This window comes from Carassius auratus, chromosome 34 (assembly GCF_003368295.1).
Source record: "Carassius auratus strain Wakin chromosome 34, ASM336829v1, whole genome shotgun sequence".
NCBI classification, from domain to species: Eukaryota; Metazoa; Chordata; class Actinopteri; order Cypriniformes; family Cyprinidae; genus Carassius; species Carassius auratus.
In genome coordinates, this window is record NC_039276.1 from 27,684,052 (window position 1) to 27,708,229 (window position 24,178).

Genomic DNA, 24,178 nt, shown 5'->3' on the forward strand with positions numbered 1-24,178 from the left:
CCACAGTTCGACAGCAGACAGCTGTTTCCACGGCAACCTCTGTAAACAAAGCTGATCTTCTAAACACTGCTTTATGATGCGTTACACAGAGAAGATGCAATCTATACTTTTCTGAATACATTCGGTTTCCTATAATACATCCACAATCAATGAAATCATATATTCTTACAGATGATTCTTCTGCACAATCTGACTTTGCTGCAGTCTGGAATTGAACGACTGGTTTCGTCTGGTCAGAGGAGAACTGGCCCCAACTGAGCCTGGTTTCTACCAAGGTTTTTTTCTCCATTCTGTCACCGATGGAGTTTCGGTTCCTTGCCGCTGTCGCCTCTGGCTTGCTTAGTTGGGGTCACTTCATCTACAGCGATATCATTGACTTGATTGCAAATAAATGCACAGACACTATTTCAACTGAACAGAGATGACATCACTGAATTCAATGATGAACTGCCTTTAACTATCATTTTGCATTATTGACACTTTTTTCTTAATGAATGTTGTTCAGTTGCTTTGACGCAATGTATTTTGTTTAAAGCGCTATATAAATAAAGGTGACTTGACTGTGTCACAAAATTCTGGCAGGACTCATTATTGAATATTAGATTTAAAAAATACTTAATCAAGGACATTAGTAGTATTTACCCTGGGTCAAACCTAAACTCAAGAGTTTTTTCAATTAACTTCGAACGACATGCCTCCTTAATATAAATATATCTATGTGTGGCATCAAGCTGAAGTTGGGTAAGTCAATTAGTTAAAAAAGAGAAGTTTAACACATGCACACAAAATCAGTTTTCTTTGAATTACATTTATTTCTCGGATTGGTTTCCAGCAAACTAGCACACTGTACATGTGTTACATACAATAACCTTTAATAAAGATATCTTGAGTAAATCAGCTGACATATTGCACAAATGCTCTTCATCTGTTTCAGAATTTGAATTAGGGAAGTGCGAGAAGCAAACATTTCAGCACTAACTAAATCTATAATTAAACCTACATCATAATACAGTTTATATGGCCTCAGTCATTCTTTGTCTTGCTAAATATACAAGTGAAGCGAATTTGTCTAAAGACCTTCTGAAAGAACTGAAGAATTTGAAACAGTCACACATTCATCTGACAGACCAACATCACACAGCTCTTCATTCTGTCATCCTGACTGGCTGATCAGGATTTTGTGAGAGAAATCAGAGCTGTGATTGGTCAGAGCCTTTGGCAGAATACCCAAAGCATTAGGGGCGTTTTAGAACTACAGCAGTTTTTCATCCCAATCCTCTGATGCGAAAACAAATACAATGCAAATAAAATATAATTAAAAATGGTTTTCTTTTTTGTTCACAATTGGAGGTAGTCAGTACTTGAATATAATATGTATCAAAATCTACATGATGACACACACTGACACACAAGAGTGTGTATTTGCGCACACACCTTCACAATAGTTAACTGTCTTTAAGGCTCAGCAAGACTAAAGGAAAGTTTTTCTAGTTCTCTCCTGTATTATAATGCAAGTAATATAGATGTGAATATGCAAATAACTACTGTACGTGAGGGTTCATTTACAACCTATGAGCTGTTTTCATACTAAACAGACAAACATGCAACAGTGAGATACATGAAACAGGAAACATGGTTCGACGCTGCATGAATGATATATCCCATACAGTATAAGACGGTACAAAGCCAAGACATCGAGGAATGAAAGTTCTGGAGCTCTACGAAGATGGCGAGGGCTGGACGGCTGCATGCACACAACTGGAATATCTGGAGAAACGGGATAAAATAAGAATATGCAGAGCACACTGATGAAAACAGTAGCTTCTAAGCTCATTATATGTGTATGTGCTGGCTTACATTAAACGATTAACTGGCTGCAGTCTGCTGTTGCATGACGTAGATTCGTGAAGCATCGTCCACCATGCTGCCACAGTGAACATCGCTCCTGAAACAGAAGCAGTGACAGTAAACACTCGACGCAGTTACATGCACGGAAATGCAAGATGATGGAAACTTAAATAAAAAAGACTTCAACAAATTACAATTCTGCATAAAATCTAAAACCAGTCACTACACATTATCACAATACATACCGAGTTCACTTACCTGTTATCATTAATGTCTGTACTGTTTCCTGAAGAGCATAAAGGAAGAGAATGAAAGGTTTCTACTGATGCAAGCAAACACATACACTGTATTCTCCTGATTTTTTAACCTAAGAGTGGATGTGTGTGGCCATATGAAATGTAAATCTGTGAGGGTCTTCAATATAACTATACACAAAAACTGTCTGTTCATAAAACTGGTCCTTGATTCTGATAGGTTGAGCCATCTTCGAAGCTGTTTGTAAATTACTCTTCAAACATACATCTTTGTTTACTTCTGTGTGTTGCTCGGCAAACACTTTGTTGCAACCACAACTGTTTCTGAGGAACTACATTATTTGGCAGAAGAATACAGTTTTTTTTATATCATTACACTTTTGGCGCTGTTTTATTCTGTAAAACCTTTCTACCTATATGGAATAACTGTTTTATAAAAGCAATAAGCCCTGTGAAGCTGTAGTTTACAGTGAATATATTGTTGAATATATTGTCTTGTTTGTTTACTGTGTTGAGACGTGCTGCGTTTGGTCTCGTACTCTATCGCATACGTTGTCAGTGTTGTGCGATTGCTTGGACCTTTGTTGTGATAAACAGTAAAGTGCATTCAAGCGCCAGCCAAGAGAGTGTAAAGAAATACCCTTTGTGAGAAGCAGTTAAATCAGCGGGAGTTAAAAGCAGATCTATACCGCGGCAGTCCTCCTCGTGTGAAGACCGAAGAGTGTAAAGACCATGGACTCTACCGTGCGACTCCACCGGGCAGGGACACCGGCAAGGGATATAAGTATTGTTTTGATTAATCTCTTTTTCCTTCTCCTTGTTTCATTTTTTGTTTATAACCAAATCTTACTATGTGTTTCCAGATCCCTACTATCACTACCACTCGTAAACCATGCATCACACAATGTAGACAGCGCAATCTTAACAATCTGCACACTTTGCCTATGTCTGCTAATACACTACTTTCTTTTCCTATTGGTCTCTAGAATTGCCAGTCTGCTGTAAACAAAGCTTTTGATTTCATTTCTTCTATTATTAGTCATTCAAAGCTTAATCTCTTGGCTCTAACAGAGACCTGGATCAAACCAGAGGGCACTGCTACACCTGCAGAACTCTCCAATAATTTCTCATTTTCCCACTCTCCCCGTTTGACTGGAAGAGGTGGAGGAACTGGTCTGCTCGTCTCTGATGATTGGAAATGTAATCCTTTACCATCTTTGGGGATCTACAGCTCCTTTGAATCTCATTCAGTTACTGTTAACTACCCTTTTAAAATACATTTTGTAGTTGTCTATGGACCCCCAGGACCACTGGGTAACTTTCTGGATGAATTAGAATTAGATGCTCTAATTCTAATTTGCTACTCACAAATCAGGCAACCAACTGGACCTTATTTATACACGACACTGCTCTACTGATCATGTTCTGGTTACTCCAGTGCACACGTCGGATCACTTCCTCCTCACTCTGAACCTCAACATGGTCCCTGACACATCACTTACCCCTACACTTGTCATCTTTCAACATAACCTATGCACACTTTCACCCACCCCCAACCCATCTCTTTTAGAGAACTACAGAGCAGTTTCCCTTCTTCCTTTCATTGTAAAAACACTTGAAAGAGCTGTGTTCAAACAAGTCTCTACATTTCTCACACACAACAATCTCCTTGACAGCAACCAATCTGGCTTCAGAAGTGGACATTGAACTGAGACGGCCTTGCTCTCGGTTATTGAAGCTCTAAGACTGGCAAGAGCAGAATCCAAATCATCAGTACTTATCCTGCTTGATCGGTCCGCTGCTTTTGACACGGTTAACCACCAGATCCTTCTATCAACGCTACTGGCGAAAGGCATCTCAGGAACAACACTTCAATTGTTTGAGTCTAACCTATCAGATAGGTCCTTCAAAGTATCTTGGAGAGGTGAGGTGTCCAAGTCACAGCATCTAACTACTGGGGTGCCTCAGGGCTCAGTTCTTGGACCACTTCTCTTCTCTGTCTACATGGCATCATTAGGTTCTGTCCTTCAGAAACATGGCTTTTCATATCACTGCTATGCTGATGACACTCAACTCTACCTCTCATTCCATCCTGATGATCTGACGGTAGCTATTCGCATCTCAGCTTGTCTAACAGACGTTTCTTCCTGGATGATGGACCATCACCTTCAACTCAACCTTGCCAAGACAGAACTGCTTGTGATTCCAGCAAACCCATCGTTCCATCACAATTTCACCATCAAGTTAGGCACATCAACCATAACTCCTTCAAAAACAGCAAGAAGCCTTGGAGTTATGATTGATGATCAGCTGACTTTCTCAGACCACATTGCTAAAACTGTCCGATCCTGCAGATTTGCTTTATTCAAAATAAAGAAGATCAAGCCCTTTCTTTGGGAACATGCTGCACAACTCCTTGTTCAAGCTCTTGTTCTGTCCAGGCTGGACTATTGCAATACTCTCTTGGCAGGTCTTCCACCCAATTCTATCAAACCTTTACAGTTAATCCAGAACGCGGCAGCAATATTAATTTTTAATGAGCCGAAAAGAATACACGTCACACCTCTGTTTATCAATTTGCACTGGCTTCCAATAGCTGCTCGCATAAAATTCAAGGCATTGATGTTTGCCTACAAAACTACCACTGGCTCTGCACCCATTTACCTAAATTCATTACTTCAGACTTATGTGCCTCTAGAAGCTTGCGTTCTGCAAGTGAACGTCGCTTGATTGTTCATCCCAAAGAAGCACAAAGCCACTTTTACGGACTTTTAAATTAAATGTTCCCTTCTGGTGGAATGACCTCCCCAACTCAATCCGAGCAGCTGAGTCCTTAGCCATCTTCAAGAATCGGCTTAAAACACATCTCTTCCATCTTTATTTGACCCTCTAACTTTTTTTTTTTTTTTTTTAAATCTAACTACCTTTCTAATCTTTTAGTATTCTATTTTCTTTTAATTTATTATGCAGTTGTGTATGTGTGTGTGTGTGTGTGTGTGTGTGTAAAGATCTCTAACATTAGCTTGCTCTATTGTTTTTTATTCTATCTGTTTTCTTTTTATTTATTATATTATTTAAAATCCCATGCAATGTGTACTGTGTTAACATGACTGAGACTTGTTATAGCACTTATATATAATTGCTCTTTTTGTTGTTTTTGATTGCTTCCACTGTCCTTATTTGTAAGTCGCTTTGGATAAAAGCGTCTGCTAAATGAATAAATGTAAATGTAATATAAATGTAAATATATACTCCACTTCGCATTGTGCCTAACAGCGCCCCCTAGCTGTTATGAATTCACTGTAAAACATGGCTCCTTGGGGCTCATTGCTTTACTCTATACTGCTGGTATCTCTTATCAAGTTATTTATTTGTCTCACAAATAGTTTTCCCATTTCCTACACTTTGTTTTCTTCCGGTTATTTACCTATAGTAGCTACTGGATAGGAAGTCTCGCACATTCATAGACAATAGCTTACTTTGGTGTTGAAAAAATAAAATGGTTAAGAAAAGCTGGTTCTGGGACTGAAATAATGGCTCTGCATCAGCTCTTTAAACCTGCTGCTCCTGAACGTCAGAGGCCCAAAGACAAGGTACATCTATACCAAAAAAAGATTTTACAATAACAAGATAAACTTTCAAGAAAAAAAAGAGAAATACAAGATAAAGCAAACTGACACAAAACAGAACTCAATCCCTCCTTCTAGAAGTTCCTCATTTCTGGTCCTGAGAGCCACTTTCCTGCAGAAATGAGGTCCAGCATGCTTCAAAACTACCAAATTGATATGTAGAAGTTATCTTAACTTTGTTATATCAAAGACACTTGAGGACAGTTTGTAAGGACTGAATCAAATGACTCTGGGTGTTAAACTAGGTTAGTCATAAATACCTGAATGCATTGTGATTGTGTGTGGGCTGCTTATGTAGTAACGTGATCAGTTACACCTGAAGCTCAGATCCAGCAACATTTTGAGTGGACTAATGGTTTTAGTGCAGTGAAAACACACACACACTTACCGTTCTCCACGTCGAGCGGACAGGAGCTCAGTACGTCTGTGGATCTCACAGTGCTGTATCCGACACTACAACAAACAAAAAGCAGGTGAGAGGAGGAGAAGAAGCAGACAGGAAGTGGACAGGGAGGACAGACACTCACGTGTTGGTCTTCTGAAGCACAGCTTGTTCCTCTTGCTGCTGGAAGAGAGCGTTGCTGTAGGACGTGGCAGGTTTACTCGCACGTGTGGAGGTGTAAGAGAAGCTGCTGGGAGACGTGGCTGACACATGGTGTCCAGCTCTCACTGGTTTAGCTGTCAGCGGTTACACACAAAACATAAATATCATCATATAGATAGATCAATGAATATGTGAATTCAGTTGAGCAGAATAATATTTTCGTCTGTAGAGCTGCTTTATAGTAGAAATTGAATTATAACTGATGTTGTCCTCTTCATTACTCTAAAGCGTTTTTGTAGCAATATATATTGTAGAAAATGGCATAAAAATAAACATGACTTATTAATTATATATTAATGTATAGCACTGTTATGGTAAGGTTTGACACCAACAGAACATGCACTCTTCACTGAATCTGGGGAGAGGCAGTGTACCGATCAGAGCGGCGTTGGATCGGCGCGGAGGGCCGCGCAGGCGCATGGCGTCACGGATGCGCTCCACTTCCTGCTGGTAGCGCCGGCGGTCGTTCATAGCACCCTGTTTAGCGTCCTTCAGTGCTGTCTCCAGCGCCCGAACACGCTCAGCCGTAGAACGAAGACGCTTCTCCAGCTTCGGAAGCTCACACCGCAGATCTGCATTATCACGGACCAGCTGCGCAAACATTCATCATTGGCATGAACAGAAATTATAAATTAAAGGACATGGGATTATGAAAGTGCTTATACAATGTTCCTGCTCAAAACATCAATATATCATATATATTATATAATTTTTTTTTTTTTTGATTAACTTTTTATTGAAAGTTAACATAAACATAGGCAAAACGACACTCAAACACTGACCGTCACCACTATATATAAAAAAATAAAAATAAAAAAAACCCAAGGGAAACGTGTACACACTTAATACCAGTAACCTATATATATTATATCATAATAAGACCATATTATGTTATATACCTATCCATATGTTTCCTTATGCTCATTCATTGGGGCTAATGATGTGCTTTTTTCAAACAAAATTTCTTTCTTGATATGAATCTTTTGGTTTCTTAAGTGTATTGGAGCAAAATAAAGAATAAAAGACTGGAAATACCAAACAATGCCTGAATCTCATCTGCAAAAGGCTAAGCTGTTTGTTAATATAAATACTTTGCTCAGCAGATAAAAAGGTAAATCCATTCTGTCACATTTAATTAACAAGTTAAGACTGAATTTACAGCACCTCACCTGTTTATGAACCTTTGTAAGCTGATCCAGGTTGTTCTCAAGAAAGGAAATCTTCTGTTTCTGAGTGTTAGACCCCCCACTATCATCAGGTCCAATTTCTGTACTCTGTGTGAGGATAACACGTCAGAAAGACACACAGCAGCTGAATATCTGTGAAGCCAGATCTCCATGTTCACATGTGAACTCACTTTTTTAACCCGAGTCGTGAGGTCTTGAACGAACAGCTTGCGCAGGTTGTGGAGGGTCTGGAGTTCACGGGCCTAAGACAGAGAGAAACAGCTACATAAGACCCCAAACGAGAGTAAGACATTCAAGTATCTGTTTTGGTTATTAACAAACAATATTAGCATTGAAATTCTTCATTTTCAGGACATGGCCCAATGATTCATGATCATCAATGAAAACATATTGTGAAAACTGCAGCACTAATTTCAAACATAAGCACATGTATGTGAAGCAGCAACCTAACTAGGTTACTCTATTTCTGGGTTAGGGCATTGAATTGAGTTGTTCTTTAAAGACATCCATAAAAAACTTTTCGAAGACAGTTATTAGACACGATTAACTGGTAGAGATTTTGGACTACAGTCTCTATCACGGTTACACATTCATGTGACGTTGCTGTGGTATGTGGTTACAAAAACGTGTCTTTTTCACACATTTTTTAGCATTGCTGTTTAAAAACAAGTGATTATAAGCCACTTTTCAGCTCATAGGACTTGATGTTAATATATCTAGTAATCAGCACTTCCTAATTTTGAGTGGGGAGAGGGGTAAGAACATCATCAGGGTCTTCAGGTGGGCACCCTCCTTCACCGGTGTTTTGTTGATAGGCCCACAACACCTCCAGAGGGCTCAACTGCAACACCTGGCGTCCCAGGTGAGCCCCCTTCTGCTTTTACTGCTCCTTATCGTTTTTTGCAGCCCAGTTGGGGTCCTTCCTCTTTATCCAGATCCTCCTGCTGCTTCGCTCTGCTGCCTCCGACAGTGATCTAATGGCTTTCCTGAAGGCCTGTCCCCGAACTCCCAACCCATTGATGAGCCTGACTATGGATGTGGCCACAAATCCTCTGCAGCCAACCTCTACCGGAAGTACCTGTGTACGCCAACTAGACTTGGGGTACTCGAACTTGGACTCGGACTCGAGTCCGGACTCGAGTCCAATTTTGAATGAGCTCGAACTTGTCACGCACTCGGGTGAATTTGTACTCGGACTTGACACGGACTTGAACATATTGGACTGTGAAAATATTCAGAGTACAGTCGAGTCCGCGTCATGTGTAACAATAAAACCAGCATAAAATTGAAATGATAAATTAATGAGTGTCTCCCCTTTTGTCATTTTACTGCACCACACCGGCAGGCAGAAGTCTCCTGCTTGCAGACGAAACACACGCACCACTCACTGGATATCAGTGTGGATTAGTGATGGGAAGTTCGATTCTTTTCCGCGAACCGGCTCTTTCGGACGGTTTGATTCAATAAACCGGTTGAAAAAAAAAACAGTTCACCGGATACATAATCCATTGCGTTGTATTTGTTATTAAATGAACTTACGTTTCGTCAGATTGCCCTTCATTCAAGCCCTCGGTTTACCCGCACTCATTACATTAGCACAAAATCAGTTCAGAATCAATCACCAAAAGAATCAGTTCGGTTCAGACGCACTGTGAGTCATTCGGCTTCATGCTGATTCACGAATGCGCATTATCATCAGCTCCTCGGTTCTCGAATCGGACGGGTCCGAAAGAAACGGTCTCCGATTCAGTTTACTGATGATCTGAAAACTGATACAACCGGTTCTTGACTCGAGAACGAGAATCGCTCAAAACCCGGGTAGGAAAATCTGATGGTAGGATAAAATGTCAGGACACCCGGCACATGCTGCAGTTCAGTTTCATCAGCTGCTCTACTCGTGTTCATGTTCTGTTTACTACAAACTCAGTTTGTGAATCTGTCATCATTAACTATAAATACAGTACAGATATTTCATAAATCATCCCTTATTCATATTAAACATGGAGTCTTTAGAGTCTTAATTATTGTCTAACTTCCCTGAAAACCCCTTTGGCCCATACATAATCTACAATATACAGATTAGAAACATGCAGCCCCTATCTTAAAAAAAAAACGTATATATATTTATAGTTTTATCACACTTTCCGATGTTTAACAAAATACTTGAAAAATTACACGCATGCGCAGTATCATCAGTTCATCGGTTCTCAAATCGGACGCCTCCAAAAGAAACGGTTTTCGGTTCAGTGTACTGGTGATCCGAAAACTGATGCAACCGAGTACCAAAGACAGCAGCAGCAACCAACAGATGCTGGACAGCTCAGCATTGCAGGATTTGCAAGACCAGAACTGACCAAACAAGCAGTGCAACTTTATGATGCAAGTTCTCCAAGACAACAAGAAATTCATAATGTCATCATTAAGGATCTCCTCAATGTCATCTTTAACTGGAGGACAATATAGTGTGATACAATAATAAAATAGGTTCATTTGTATTTTCATGAACTTGTAATACAATAAAACCTTTGAAAACTTTTTTGACCCCTTTTTGGACTCGGACTCGGACTTGGACTCGATGTTTGTGGACTTGGTCTTGACTCGTACTCGACAAAGGTGGACTCAGACCCAACTCTAACGCCAACCTAGTTGTTTTGCCTCAAAAGCTATATTAGTGTACTTCAGCCTTTTCCGTTCATACGCTTCTCCCACTGCAGCCTCCCAAGGTACAGTTAGTTCCACGATGAACAGGGACTTCTGTGAAGTTGACCACAAAACAATGTCCTGCCTAAGATTGGTGTTTAAAATCTCAGGTGGAAACTTGAGTTGCTGATCTAGGTCCACTTGCATCTTCCAGTCCCATGCAGTGTCCAAGAGGGTGCTATCCACTCAAGTGGCTGGTTTTGCTGGGCACTGTCCTGCTCTCACGAAGGGGATAGTGGGTGAGTGTCCGGATGTTGGGTGAGGGAGGGCATTGATAAAGGATTGCCTTCCTTCCAGAATGACTTCCAATTGGCGTAGGACTTGGTTATGCCTCCAGGTGTAACAGCCTTGGGACAGACTGGTTTTGCAGCCAGTAAGGATGTGCGTAAGAGTTCCTGGGGTTTGGCAGAGAGGGAATGCTGGATCATCTCCAAACCCTGGTTAAGATTCTTAGGTGTAGGAAGAACATCGTAGGTGGCCCTGATGAGGAAGCGTATTTGGTTTCCTTTCATCTCCCACATATCTCTCCAAGTGAGCTTATGATGCTCCAGGTTTTCCCAGGTAGTCCACTGGTCCTGCTTGGCTTGTGCCACTCCCTTTGTGCATCTCTCTGCTTCCTGTTGATGCTGGACCTCAGCAACTACCAACTTTCTCCTCTCTGCAGAAGTTGCCTTGTGCCATGTAGGTCGACTAGTCCCAAGTCCAAGCCCGTCTCTTCCTTGCTGCACCTGTCCAACTATGTCTCCATGTCTGAGAGCAAAGTGTGCTTGCTCTAAAGCCTCAGTTGGAGTTGCCAGTCTGGGAGGAGCTGTTCGTATGGCTGCATCTCGAGACTCTGCCACTGTCATGCTCAGCCTCACTTTAGTGCACTTGTATTCTTCGGTGAGGCTAGAGATAGGTAGTTCCAGTGAACCGTTTCCATACAACCCAATGTTACTGAGGCAGCGTGGAAGTCCCAGCCACTTCTTGATGTATGCACTTACTGTCCTCTCCAGCTTCTCAACTTTGGAAATAGGAAACTCATACACTGTTAGAGGCCACATTAGGCAGGGGAGCAACCCAAACTGCAGACACCACAGTTTCAACTTTCCGGGAAGTGAAATCTTATCAATACTGACAAGGCCTTTGATGGTTTCTTCCCTCAATTGGTCACACTGCTCTGCGTCTTTGAGATTTGCATTGTACCACCATCCTAAGCTCTTGACAGGCTGCTCTGATACCAATGGAATGGGTGTTTCATTGATGTTGAACCTCTGGACGGCAAGCTTTCCTTTGATGATGGATATGCTCCTGGATTTACTGGGTTTCAACTTCATCCTTGCCCATGTAATGTTGGAGTGAAGCTTCACTAATCCAAAAGCATTGGCCAGATCGAGGAATAAAACATGCAGGTCTCTTCCTTCCCTTTTTGCAGATTGTATTTGATGCCATATCATGCTTGTGTGTTCAAGGCATCCTGAGAAACCTGGTACCCCCGCCTTTCTGTATCGACGTGTCAATCAAGTTGTTCTGTTTTAAGTAAGTATTCATTCTTTGAGCAACAATGCTAAAGAATATCTTGTCTTCAACATTCAGGAGATTGATTTGTCGAAATTGGTCGATGTTTGTGGCATCCTTCTCCTTGGGAATTACTACTCCCCCTGTTCTTCGCCATGCTTTTGGGATGTTTTGTTTATTCCATGTCACCTTCATGAGCCTCCACAGATCCGCAAGACACCTGGGGTGTTCTTATACAAGGAACTCCATTTGGTCCTGGTGCAGAGGCTGCCCTTGCCTTCCTTACTATTGTGGTCGATCTCAGTCCACCTTGTGGGGCTGTCATGAAACTGGTGATCTGGTTGGGGAATTGGTGGCACGTCTGATGGGATCTCCCTTTGCTCAAGTCTTTGGTCATCTGAGTATGTCGCCTTCAGGTGGTGCTCCATCTCCTTCTTTGGTACCTTAAGAGATCCACTCTTTTCACTTGTAAAAAGCCCTTTTACAAATTTGAAGGGATCCTTGTAGAAGTATGTTCTTGTCTTATCCTTTTTCCTGCGTTTAGTTCGGAGGTTTTCTGCTCTCCACAGTTTTCCCAAGCGACCTTTTAGCTCTGCTTGATGGAGGTCAATGCCTTCTCTCTCTTCGAGTAATGATTTCTTCCAACGTTTCCTCAAATCCCTCCTCTCTTTGACAAGGTGCTCAATTTCCTATTGCCTTCTAGACTTTGGATGTGTTGGTGTTTCCTTCATTTGCTCTTTTGTTTCAAATCTTTCTGCCCCATTGAAATAGATCAGATCACTCATTCTCTCCAGTTTCTTCTCCGCTGTTCCTCAGATTCCTTCCAGGATCATGCCTAGGTCTGCATCGACCGTTGCCCACTCGTTCTTGCTGCTAGACTTTGGCCACTTTACTTGGGGTCTGCGGCCTAGGATCTTCTTCTCTATAACAGGCCATGACGGGTTTTGTTCCAGGTTCTCAGATGTGGTGCTTGAATTACTCTCAGGCACTGGGGTACTGATGCTCATTGGACTGTGGGTTGATTCCGGCCGTTGAGCTTCACTCACCTGATTTGACCTTTTTCCCAAAAGATAGTGGTCAATGCGAGGTCCCGACCTTGCCTCCTTCAAGCACTTCATCTGCCCTTGATGTATTTTAAGGCCTCTGGTAGATGTTACCTTAGACCAGCCACAGCTGCAAGTTTGGAGTTCTTGTCTTGCAGTTGATGTTAGTGCAGTACTGATTATTTGCTTGTTGTCATGTTCTTTCCAGGGTCCGTTACCGTGTAGTCAGTTGACAAGTCATCTTCCGCCCCCACTCTCACAGACACAAGGGGTATTTTCCTCTTTGGACTTTTTGTAGCCATGAGGGGTGACTCCTGTTCACTTATCATGGTGACGGAGCCTGCCGTCATAAATAGCTAGTCCATGTCATCCCGGTTGGGGTCTTTTTCTCCTGTCATATTTTTGCCACTTCAACCGTTAAATGCACACACTTCTATGAGTCAAAATGCCCATCTTCACAAGTATCCTCGTAAAAACAGAAAACATTTAGCAGTATGTTGAATCCGGGCAGCTATTAAAGTGACCGCAGTCATTCATGTTTATCAAACAACAAAAGAGACAAAATATCTCACTGCTCATGACTAAATCACTTTTGTAACTTGCCATGGCTTAATGGTTAGAGAGTCAGACTTGTAACCCAAAGGTTGTGTGTCTGAGTCTCAGTTAAGGCAGTAATCATCAATGTGGGGAGTGAAAGTACAGTGCTCTCTTTATCTCTCAACACCAAGACTGAGGTGAGACCCTTGAACCTCCAGGTGCCACAGCAATATGGCTGACCACTGCTCCAGGTGTGTGTTTTGGGATAAATGCACAGCAGTTTCTGAGTATGTGACACCATACTTGGATACTTACTTAGGAAGTCTTAAATAGAGTTATTTCATCTTTCCATTTGGATTATGTAATGCCATGATTTACATAATTTTACATACATGATCTTTTTATAAATGCCTACACAGAAAAGTATTACATTGATAAATAGGTTTACAGTGGAGTTCAGCACATATATATTATCAGCTTCATAGACTCGTCTGCTATGCAGAACCACACAGATTTGTGCTCTGAAATGACATCATCACATGGTGTAGAGACTGACTGTAAAGTAAGAGTAAGAGTATGAGACACTTACAACAGTCTCCTCCAGACGCTTGAGATCCTGTTTGGACTGCTCGTTCCTCTCCTGCTGAAACCTGATGAGAAACCTTTGTTAACACACACTACACACACTATAGCCTCTCTTTACAATCTCAGTGGAAGTAAACGTACGACAGCTGCTCCAGGCAGGCGCTCTTGGTGTCGTCCTGCCGTTTCAGGTTACTGAGACTGGACCGCACGTGAGCCAGCTCCAGCTCCAGAGCCTGGTTCTTACTGCAAGACACATGGGGACAGCGTTAGCACCTCCTGACTATGCTAAAATGCTCTGATGTTCATCTACACAGGAAGACTGACTCAGTAAGCTCGTCAATGAGGCGCTGCTTCTCGTTGATTTCATCCCGCAGGCGGCTGAGCTGCGTCTGACGAGACTCTGCGTGTAGAGCTGGACGACCAGCGGCCTTCTACACAAACACACACAAATAAACACCTGATCATCATAACCTAGTCACATCTGACCTAATATCTGCATTACTGACCATTAGTGACTTCTCCTTAACCTGAAGAAACCTGTGCTTGAGATGAACCCATAGTGCATGCATGTGCTTCTTACTCTAGTCACAGGACGGTTTATGTATTAAACACTAGATCCATGTTTGTTCTACTTACTTTCCCATCAGTCTCTCTGTCAGCCTTCTCTCCTCCATCCACTTCTGCCACGTGACTCTCTGATATAAACACACATAATCATTAATATAACAGGACTAGAACTCAAATTCAATCTGAAATCTGACGTTCTGATACTGTATAGCAAACCTGTAAGACCAATCATTTAGAAGAGATACAGCATGCTAAGTGTGCACAGATCTTCACACTGTCTGAGTTTGAATATAGCTTGAAAACTGGTGCAATTCTGAATGTAGAAGAAGTCTTAAAGGCGCAGTATGCAAATAAAATTCATCATGTAAGGCACATAACAACATCTAGAGATTCTCATGAACCAAAATGCATCTAAACTGTAGTTTTTCAGATGTTTGGAAGTCTATGGACTGTTTGGAGATTCACTACAGGAAAAAGTTATCTCAATAAACATCATTTTAAAAGACTAATATTGAATACGTGTTATGACTGGGCTTTATATTACTCCTGTCCTCTCTTATATAAGGTGTGTAACTCTCACCTGAGTTCTGCAGCATGAAGAATTCTTCACTGAGAGCATCATAACTATCCTCCAGCTGTCGCTTTTTATGCTCCACGTTCTGCATGTATTCTGTGAGAGAGCGAATCTTTGCCTCGTGCTGCTCACACACACACACACACACACACAGAACACAGCATCACTCCACCTGTAGATCTGCTCCACGTGAACCACACTTCATGCGCTAGCTCGCTAGCAATAGGCAGATTCATGATGGAGCCGCTAGCACTGTTAAGAATGTTTTAACTTAGATATCAGATTATATGGACAGAGACGTATTTGCACACACACACACACCTGAGAGATGAGCAGCTGGCAGGAGGACAGCTCTCGGCTGGTTTCCTCCATCTTGCGGTGGCACTCCAGCTGCATGTTCTCCAGCTGTCTGCAGCGCTTCACCATCGACTTCACCTCCGACTTGATCTTACTGATGTAGAGCCGTGCCACAGTGAACTCCTCCTCGATCGCCCCGCTGATCTCCACCGGCTACACACACACACACACACTCAGATTACTGAAGTGACAGTACACACACACTCCACTGCTACTACAGGAATCCCATAAAGCCCTGTCGTTGTCTCTAGTTTCCTACACTAAACAGAGCTCTGCTCCGGATTCCATGTTTTTATTTTAAATCTCCGTTGTGCGGTTCACCTTACCAAAAAATTAATTGGCTACATTTTCATTAAATTACATTTTAAAAGATTTTTGAGAATTAATTTATATTAGATCATAAATCCAGAAAAATTAAAACAGACAGCACAGAATTTGGTAAATGAATTAATTAATTAATTCATAGGGCCCCATTATTGTAAAAAGAAATTAAAATAAATGTAATTTTCATTGTTTAGGTAGGTTTTTGGATTGTAAAAAATTAATTAAACCATTAAAACAAAACTGACTGATTTTGTAGAGCTCTCTTTTTTAACTTTTAATAAATTGATGTTAAATGCTGTTTCATGATTTCAATTAATTAGAGATGCTTTTAGCACCAATTTAATATAAAAAAAAATCTGAATTTGGGAAAAAAATGAAAAAGATTTAAAAGGGCCCTGAAGCAGCATCTTTTCTGTGTGTCCATCTGTTGGGACTATATTTATAATATGGCACAAGTTTTCTAATCTCTAATATCTCTGGGCTTACGAGCTTGATTTCTCCGTTGCCGACGATGGCGCTGAACTCGCTGAGGTCCTTCATCAGTCCGTTCAACACGTCAGCGATGCGCTTCCTCTGCTGCGAGCTCACTTCATGCATCTGAGTTAGCTCCGCCTCCAGCTCCATCAGACTGGCCTAGAAAGCAGTGAAGCGGCGGTGAACACAGCTCTGTCCTTCACTGCCTCTATCAGTGTGTAATGTCAGAATACGTCACCATCTTGAGGCTGAGCTGCTCGGCCAGCTGTTTGTTGTGCAGGTTCTTCTCCTCCACCTCCAGACTCTTCTGGTCGTAGTTGACCGCCAGCTCCTCCAGCGCCTGCAGGACCTCCCGCACCTCAGCTTTGGCGCTCTCGCTCTCCGTCTGCAGTCGGCCCAGCTCCGTCTGCACCTTATCACTGTCTCCACGCGAGGACGCCAGCAACTGCAGCGTGATGACCGTCATTAATACAGATTCATTCATTAACAATTGTCATATCACAGCCACTACAGCACAATCTGAATGTGACCTCTGACCTCATCCTGATCCAGTATCTGCTCCTTCAGCTTCTCCACCAGCTGACACTGAAGATTGATTTCATCATCCTACAAAACACACAAACATTGAGCACAATAAATCATGGTTATCTTGTTTTGAATGTAATCATGATCTGATGATGCACAGTTAGAGTTAATTTGCTGACTTCTTCTGAACGTGTCTGTTTTTCAGTAATAATGTGATGAGTGCATGTTCACCTTATCGTCCAGCTGTCGATAGAGTTTGCGGATCTCCTCCTCATATTTCTGCCGCTCTTCCTCTGAGATCCGCACCACAATAGAGGAGGAGTCAGAGTCTCTCTCTCTCTCCCGCTGGCGCTCGGATGATCTCTCATTATCTAGAGATGCTTCATCACTGCCCTCCAGCTTCACCACATCAGCGTCTGTCTGCTCCGTCTCTGGAACCTTCTCTCCTATCAGAAAAAACACCACGACTGCATCAAATACTCTTGTCAGGGAATCCTCAACATCCTCGACCGATATTTGATTGAGGATACCAGATAGGGATGACATATCATTACACTGAACACACAACCTGACATTAGCTCACATACAAAAAATGCATAATCTCAAAATTTACATTTGTATAAAGGCCTTGTCCTAAACAGCAGACATCATGTTGACTTGTGAAGCTAGGTGGTACCATTCATTACTTTATCAGTATATGCCCTAAAATCTTTTAAGTTACATAGCAGTTATTAAATTCTCATTAAAAACACAACTTGACCTAGAAGGTTTAGTCAGTTACAGACCTTATTTATAGAATTTATCTCTCTCTATCTTTCTTTGATAACAAAAACACTAGACAAAGCACACGACTGTTAATTTCTGCATTTCGGCAGAGAAATGACTCTCAACATCTGAACATGGCTGCAATGTTACGTATTACTATTCCTTAGTGCTGATTTTGACACTATTCCCTTGAATGAGCTTGAAAATTACATTGGTATCAGTGGACTGACAGTCTGGTTAAAATCTTACCTATCTTAACTGTTATCACTTTGTTTTGGTAAATGAAGAAATAGTGTATCAATCACTAGTTTAGGTACAGAGTACCACAAGGCTCAGTACTAGGTCCGGTAACACTTTATTTTGAGACATTCTACTAACAGTAATTAACTTTGCAATTACATGACAACTAGCAGTTCGTGGAGTGTTAGTAGACTGACTGCTTAATATCTTCTAACACTTTCTTTGTCAACTTATTCACTAACCCTAAACCTACCCTAACAGTCTACTCTGAGAGTTAGTAGACATGTAGTTGCAAATTAATGAGAATTAGTTGATATGTAGTTGATATGTAGTTACAAAGTTACATATAGTTAGTAGACTGTCTAAAGTGAACTATCGAAATAAAGTTGGTCCGTTGCTTTTTACCTTGTATACGTTTTTCTCAGGAGACATGATCTGGAAACATGGACCAATCTTTCAAGGCCTCATGAAACCTAGCAATTTACTAAACTAATGGACTGCATAGATGATATCAAAAGTTGGATAACTAGTAAAGTCCTAATTATTGAAACAAAAACCTCCAAAAAGGAAAACCGTCTATCTAGAATGAAGACTAAATACTGACATCTACATTAGCTTGAAATCAACAGTCACATGTTGCAATCATGTAAACTGTGCATGGTATAAAGCACTATATAAATAGAGCAGACGTGACTCATCAGAGCGGTCCAAAGGCTCACCGTTGCGCCAGCGCCGCAGCTCCAGCTCCAGCATCTGGATGGTGTCCCTCATGCTCTTGTTCTTCTCCTTCTCTTTCTCGTACTTCCTCTTCCACTGCTCCGCTGTCAGCTCCAGGTTAACGGAGGCTGTGTTCTTGATGGTCTTAGCACTACAACACAAACTCAAAAATCAACTCGCCATTGAAATTCCTTTTATACCTTTAGTATGAATACTAATGCACAGATGCTATAGTTTAATAATAACTATAACTCCTTTAATAAATGTAATTAATCTGGCTTTAAACTATCGCTCGTTATCATTTTATTGCCCAGCCCTAGTTCAACAGAACTAATCCAGGTTTGGAACAACATGAGGGTGAGTAAATGATGAAAGATTTTCCATTTTTGTGGTGAACCATCTCTTTAAGAAGCTGTCAGATTTATATTCAACAGCAATTGGTCTTTATTTTAGACTAGGCAGTGCTTAACTGTATTAACTTGGACGTACAGAGAGTACACACATCTTAACACACTTTCAAAGTGAGTCAAAAAAGCACTCTTAAGTTCATCATTTCATTTAAATGTTGCTGTTTTTATTTTAGTACTAAAGCTGTCAGATTGTTTGAGACAATTTTTCACTAAATAACTCAAAAAGAAATGCAGTGCAGATGTCTGTTTGATCTAGATGTGATGTTTTTTGGGATGTGTGTGTGTGTGTGTGTGTGTGTGCTGGAGTACCGCTGTCCAAACATGAGGGTGGATTTGGTCTCGGCGTCGTTGTAGCTGGAGGGAGAGCAGCAGATGAACATGGTGGTCCGGCAGTTTCCTCCCAGAGAGTCCTGCAGGATCCTGGTCATCTTGCTGTCGCGGTACGGCACGTGAGTCTTCTGCTCACACACAGGAGGGACATTCGGCGTGAGCAAACACAAATATGCACAGTCACATGTGTGTGTGTGTTTGTGAGCACTCACAGTTCCTTCAGCGAGAGCAGAGATGACGTTGCCCAGAGAAGACAGAGACTTATTGATGTTTTTAGCTTCATCCAGAACGGCTCCAGCCGCACCGGTCTTACTGACCTGTGTGTGAAAATACACCATAAACAAGCTTAGCTACGACACTTTAGATTAGGGAACACCGTTCACTACCAAATAGATTAGCATTTACATTACTAGCATACTGGCTGTTTCATAGTGCTTACAAAGCTCATACTAAATGCCTTATTCTGCATGACCATATTTTAAATACATAAACCTAACAACTAACTAACTATTAATAAGCAGTGAATTTGGAGTGTATTGAGGGAAATGTTGCAGCTTAACTAATCATTTCTTACAGATTTTCTCAATCATCTGTCATTCCATTATGCACATCAATAAAAAAAAAGTGTTTCCAAAGGGTCGTGATTGCAACTATGAAATATCAAACATCTGCACGTACAGTATGCAGCTTTATTAACATCAGGCAAGCCGTGGATCCCCATTTTGAGCCTCTAGTACTGATTTAAAGTTCATTTCACTTATTACTCATCTGCACACTGGGTGAGTGGAGCTCATGTCTGTGGGTTTATAACTCAGTGTAATTATGAGAATATTGCCACATATGTTTCCATTTCTCAGTCAAATAATGACTGAGATATCATTAGATATGCAGATATCATTTATATTTAAAAAAGGTGTCCTGTATGAATCAATAAAGAGGTTGTTATGGCATTGCTTTAAGTGTGTTTTGTTCTGTTTTAGTATAAAGGCCCAAGTCAAACGAGCTCGATGAGTCTCCTGGTCTCCTGATATGGCTCTAGAGGGGACTTTATTCATTTTTGTTTGCCTGGATCATTTTCTTTCTTCAGTTTTTGGACTGATGTTGTTTGTAACCTAATGTTCTTAAAAATATGTTGTGTTCCAGAGAAGAAAGAAAGTCATGCAGGTTTGATAAAACAAGATGAGATAAGACAAACAGAAGACCTTCTCACTGCCGGCCAGATCCACCAGGTAGAGTTTTCCACAGAGCTTCTGCTCCGTCTCCACGTGCTCCTGCTTGATGTTGATCAGGAAGATGCTGTGACTGCGAGAGCTGTGCTCATTCATATCTGACAACAGAACAGTCCCTCGATCACAGAGCACTCTCCAATACTCACCATGCAAGTGTACAGTTAGATTTCATCAACATTCAGCTGTCATCACAGAAATAAACTGCATTTTAAACTAGACAAGTAAACTTTGTGAACAAACTTTGAAGTTGGCTTGAGAAAACCTATTTGAAGTGGTTTAAACACTTGTAGTTAGAAGCTGTGCAGTTTGACAAGTCTGGAGTTTGAATAAAGAATAGTAGAGACAGACAGAGAGACAGACAGATAGATAGAGATGAGTCGAAGGTGACTGAAAGCCTGTGACAGAAGGCGTTCCAGATGAAAGACAAAGAGACGACTCTTACAGACACTGCAAGAGAAGCTGCTCGCTCCAGATCTGTGATTTCTCAAATATCGCAGGTTTATAATGACACTAATTCAAGTCTCCCAGAAGGCTAATCATCCACGTAAGACAAATGCCTGAGAAGACCGGATGATGCAGAGAAAGTGTGATGGTTTGAGGGATGTTTTCTGCAGCAGGACTTGGGTCGCTTATACAGAAACATGTTCATCATATCCTCCTTCAGCAACATGTGGTACCTTCCCTGCGTTCATCCCCCAATCAGCCTCCAATTATCATGCAAGACAGTGCTCCCTGTCACACTGCAAACCAGATAAAGCTGTTCCTTGAAGCTGAAAACACTCAAATGATCAATGGTGGCCCAGAGTCCCCAACTAAACCCATCTGAAAATCTCTGCGAAACCCTTGCCAACAAAAACGCACTGCGGTCAACGAACTATGAAAGAGATTGAAGAAGAGAGGACCGACTGTGAAACCAGTGCTGTCCTGATTGTGTGTATCCCATGATTTACAGTTCAGATTAAGTGAGTTCCTTTTTTAAAAACATTATTTCAGTTCCTTTAAGTCAAAATGATCAACTATTATATTAATTTAATAGTTTACTGTATAAATGAAATAACATAAATATGTTTTTATTTTTATAACGCATCTTCTTGTTGATCCGTCAGTTCACATTCACAACTCTTCATGTTTGCTGTGTAAAAACACAGGTTGATTTTCACATTGTTCTGAACAAAACCAGCAGACAGATTGATTAAAAATGCTAATTCATTCTCTGCCAGCAGGAGGCGCTTTAGAACGGATTATAAAATACTGGCCAACACACACCATATTTTTAAACATTTAACCTGAAGTGCAGTGAGTGAATGAAGTTGTGCTGAACTCACTGGTGACCGCGACGTGCCGGTTGGACTTTCCCTCGTCGATGACGTCCATGACCTCTTCAGGACTGGACACGAAGCGCTCGGTGCAGCCCTGACGCCACACAAACACAAAACATTTATTCTGATTTATTCACGTTCTCTCAAAATACACTGCTGGTGGCTGTGGAAAAGCACCTTCACGTAAGGGACGCGGTTCTTGTCCTCGTGCACAGACAGGTTGGTCTTTGTGACTGCAGAGGAAAGAAACACAAAGAGGAAGATAAAAACCATGGTAGTGAATTCTGTACGCTGCACTGTTATTGTTTTCCACAAACCGTCCAGAAGATCCCGGATTTTCTCCATGTAGATCTCAAAGTAGGACACCTGAGAAAGTCAAAACTGATTTTCAGAGCACTGTTCTGATGACTGGAGGATGGATGAGCCACAGGTTTAGCTCTTTCTGTACCTTGATGTGGAACTCCAGGTTCTCATCCATGGAGAAGATGTGGTTGAAGATGTCCTCTGCGATGCGGGGAATGATGCCCATCTGCTGCGGGTCGTGGAGCTTGCCCTGGAAGTGTCATCACTCAGTTATAACTGATCCTGGTCTAAATAGTTGCCATATTGACAGTAAGGTCATTTCTTTATCTTTGGTACAGTGCAGAGTCACCACTGGATGACTTACAAATTCACTCTGAAATCACATTAGAAAGCACGTATCATCTTGTGATTTATGTTTTGAGTGCTTCCAGGGAAACTGGCCAATCATATTTGAAGTTCATTTTAGCACAGGTACAGTGTGTACGGATGATATCAGTGGTCTGATGCATTTGTCATTTACAGGAAATGAAGCACAATGAAGTGAAAGTGTTAAGAGTGTAAGTGATGTTTCATCTCAAACATTACTGCACCTCCATGGTGTGGGTCTTTCCAGAAGAGGTCTGTCCATAGGCAAAGATGGTGCCGTTGTATCCTCCCAGCACATCTACACATCAGACAAACACAGCTGAACATCACAGGATTGATTTCCTCTGCCACACATCATCCTGACAATAATCAATACCGCTAATGTCCAAAACATGAAATACGACGCTGCTGAATGCATGCGCAGACTCTGACCTTTGACGATCTGCTTGGCGCAGGTGTTGTACACCTGTTCTTGGGTGGTGTTGGTGGGAAACACGTGGTCGAACGCATACGGCTTTCCCTGCACACCCAGAAACCAGCAGAGAGGAAGACAGGAGACATGAAGGAAAATGATACGTCATGGTTTTGGTTTCAAGCCACTAATCACGTCACAGACTGATACAGATGAACATCTCAGCTTTACAGACGCCACCTTTAACTTTACATGTCAAAAACACCCTGCCCTACAGCTGTTCCTCTTCATCCATCACCAGCCACTCCCAGCATGTACAGGAAGAGGAATGACTGATGAGACGGGCCTGCAGCCTCCGAGGCGCTGACGTCATGCTGACGCTCAGCATCACCTCTCTTTGATCTGAATGAGGAGTTCTTACCCCGATGATGACGGTGTCGTCCCCCTGGAAGGTGGGCAGGAACCTGTCCCCGCGCAGGATCTCGGCCTGGTTGAGAGGCCGGAAGCGGCAGAGCACTTTGATGTTACACTCGGCGACTGCGTCCGTCATGATGCGATTATAATCTGATGTTAGATTTCTCTCGAAGCGCGAGGCGGTCGCGTCACGGCCTGAACTGAAGCGAAGGGCGTCTGCTCGTCGAAACACGCGAAGCTGCAGATGTCTGGACTGAAAGGCTGCTGAAATCCTTGGGTTTGGTATTGTATTTCGCAGTGGTCCGGCTGTTTTGGAGGCTGCTGGTGTGTTTGTGAGGGATACTGCTGCTGCTGCTGATGCTGAGCTGTTGTCAGGAGGGATGCGGACCGGAGGGAGACAGGGCGTGTCTGCTCGGCTCGTAATGATGGGCGGGGGTCAAAACCGTACACGGATATTTAACTCTTTTCACTCTTCACTGCCTACTTTCATTCGCTACAGGCATGTCGGTGTTTATTATTAAAGTCTTAATCATAATTAATTATAAATAATCCGTTTTGCTGAAGCAGACCGTAGATCCGCTGTCACGTGGTGCCTGTGACTTTCCTCAGCGCTGCTCAGGATGGACCAATCACAGCCGATTGCGGGATAGGATGATTTTCTAATTTTAACAGAGATTGACAGAGCGGATTTTTATTTATTTATATCTCAAGCAGCCAAACTACCAATGATTATCATTTCCATCGTAAAATGTCTCGAGGTCTGAATGCTGTCCAAAAGAGGCTTTGGGTATTTACATCCCTCGCTGGAGGACAACACATTCAAACACAGGGCCACTCCTGGATGAATGGGTTTCAGAACTACTGATTAATTATAGAACATCGTTTTAATCTAGTTACAGTTGTAGACCTATAACATATGTAATTACATGAATAATATAATAAAAATAAATACTTTTCTCAAGAGTCAT

General features: G+C 41.8%; 1 protein-coding gene across 2 annotated transcripts; it reads right to left on the bottom strand.

Moving 5' to 3' along the window:
• Window positions 1-802: 802 nt before the first annotated feature.
• On the bottom strand, window positions 803-23,644 carry kif5aa (kinesin family member 5A, a). Of its 2 annotated transcripts, XM_026218869.1 has the most exons (29): window positions 23,218-23,642; window positions 22,817-22,904; window positions 22,609-22,682; window positions 22,164-22,268; window positions 22,033-22,081; window positions 21,893-21,948; window positions 21,722-21,809; window positions 20,370-20,494; window positions 19,380-19,484; window positions 19,147-19,295; window positions 18,430-18,578; window positions 16,937-17,151; window positions 16,718-16,786; window positions 16,419-16,625; window positions 16,193-16,339; window positions 15,347-15,535; window positions 15,032-15,149; window positions 14,521-14,579; window positions 14,209-14,315; window positions 14,026-14,127; window positions 13,889-13,949; window positions 7,693-7,764; window positions 7,505-7,609; window positions 6,710-6,926; window positions 6,259-6,409; window positions 6,120-6,184; window positions 2,107-2,134; window positions 1,858-1,945; window positions 803-1,767 (listed from the first exon to the last, which is right to left on the bottom strand). In XM_026218869.1, exons 1-28 carry the CDS (start codon window positions 23,344-23,346, stop codon window positions 1,867-1,869), a joined length of 3,108 nt encoding a protein of 1,035 aa, XP_026074654.1. In that variant the 5' UTR covers window positions 23,347-23,642; the 3' UTR covers window positions 803-1,767; window positions 1,858-1,866. The 2 variants fall into 2 exon arrangements, 1 of the variants encoding a protein (XP_026074654.1); XR_003277279.1 differs by lacking the exons at window positions 803-1,767; window positions 1,858-1,945 and adding an exon at window positions 5,582-5,701 and having other exon boundaries at window positions 23,218-23,644.
• Window positions 23,645-24,178: the final 534 nt, after the last annotated feature.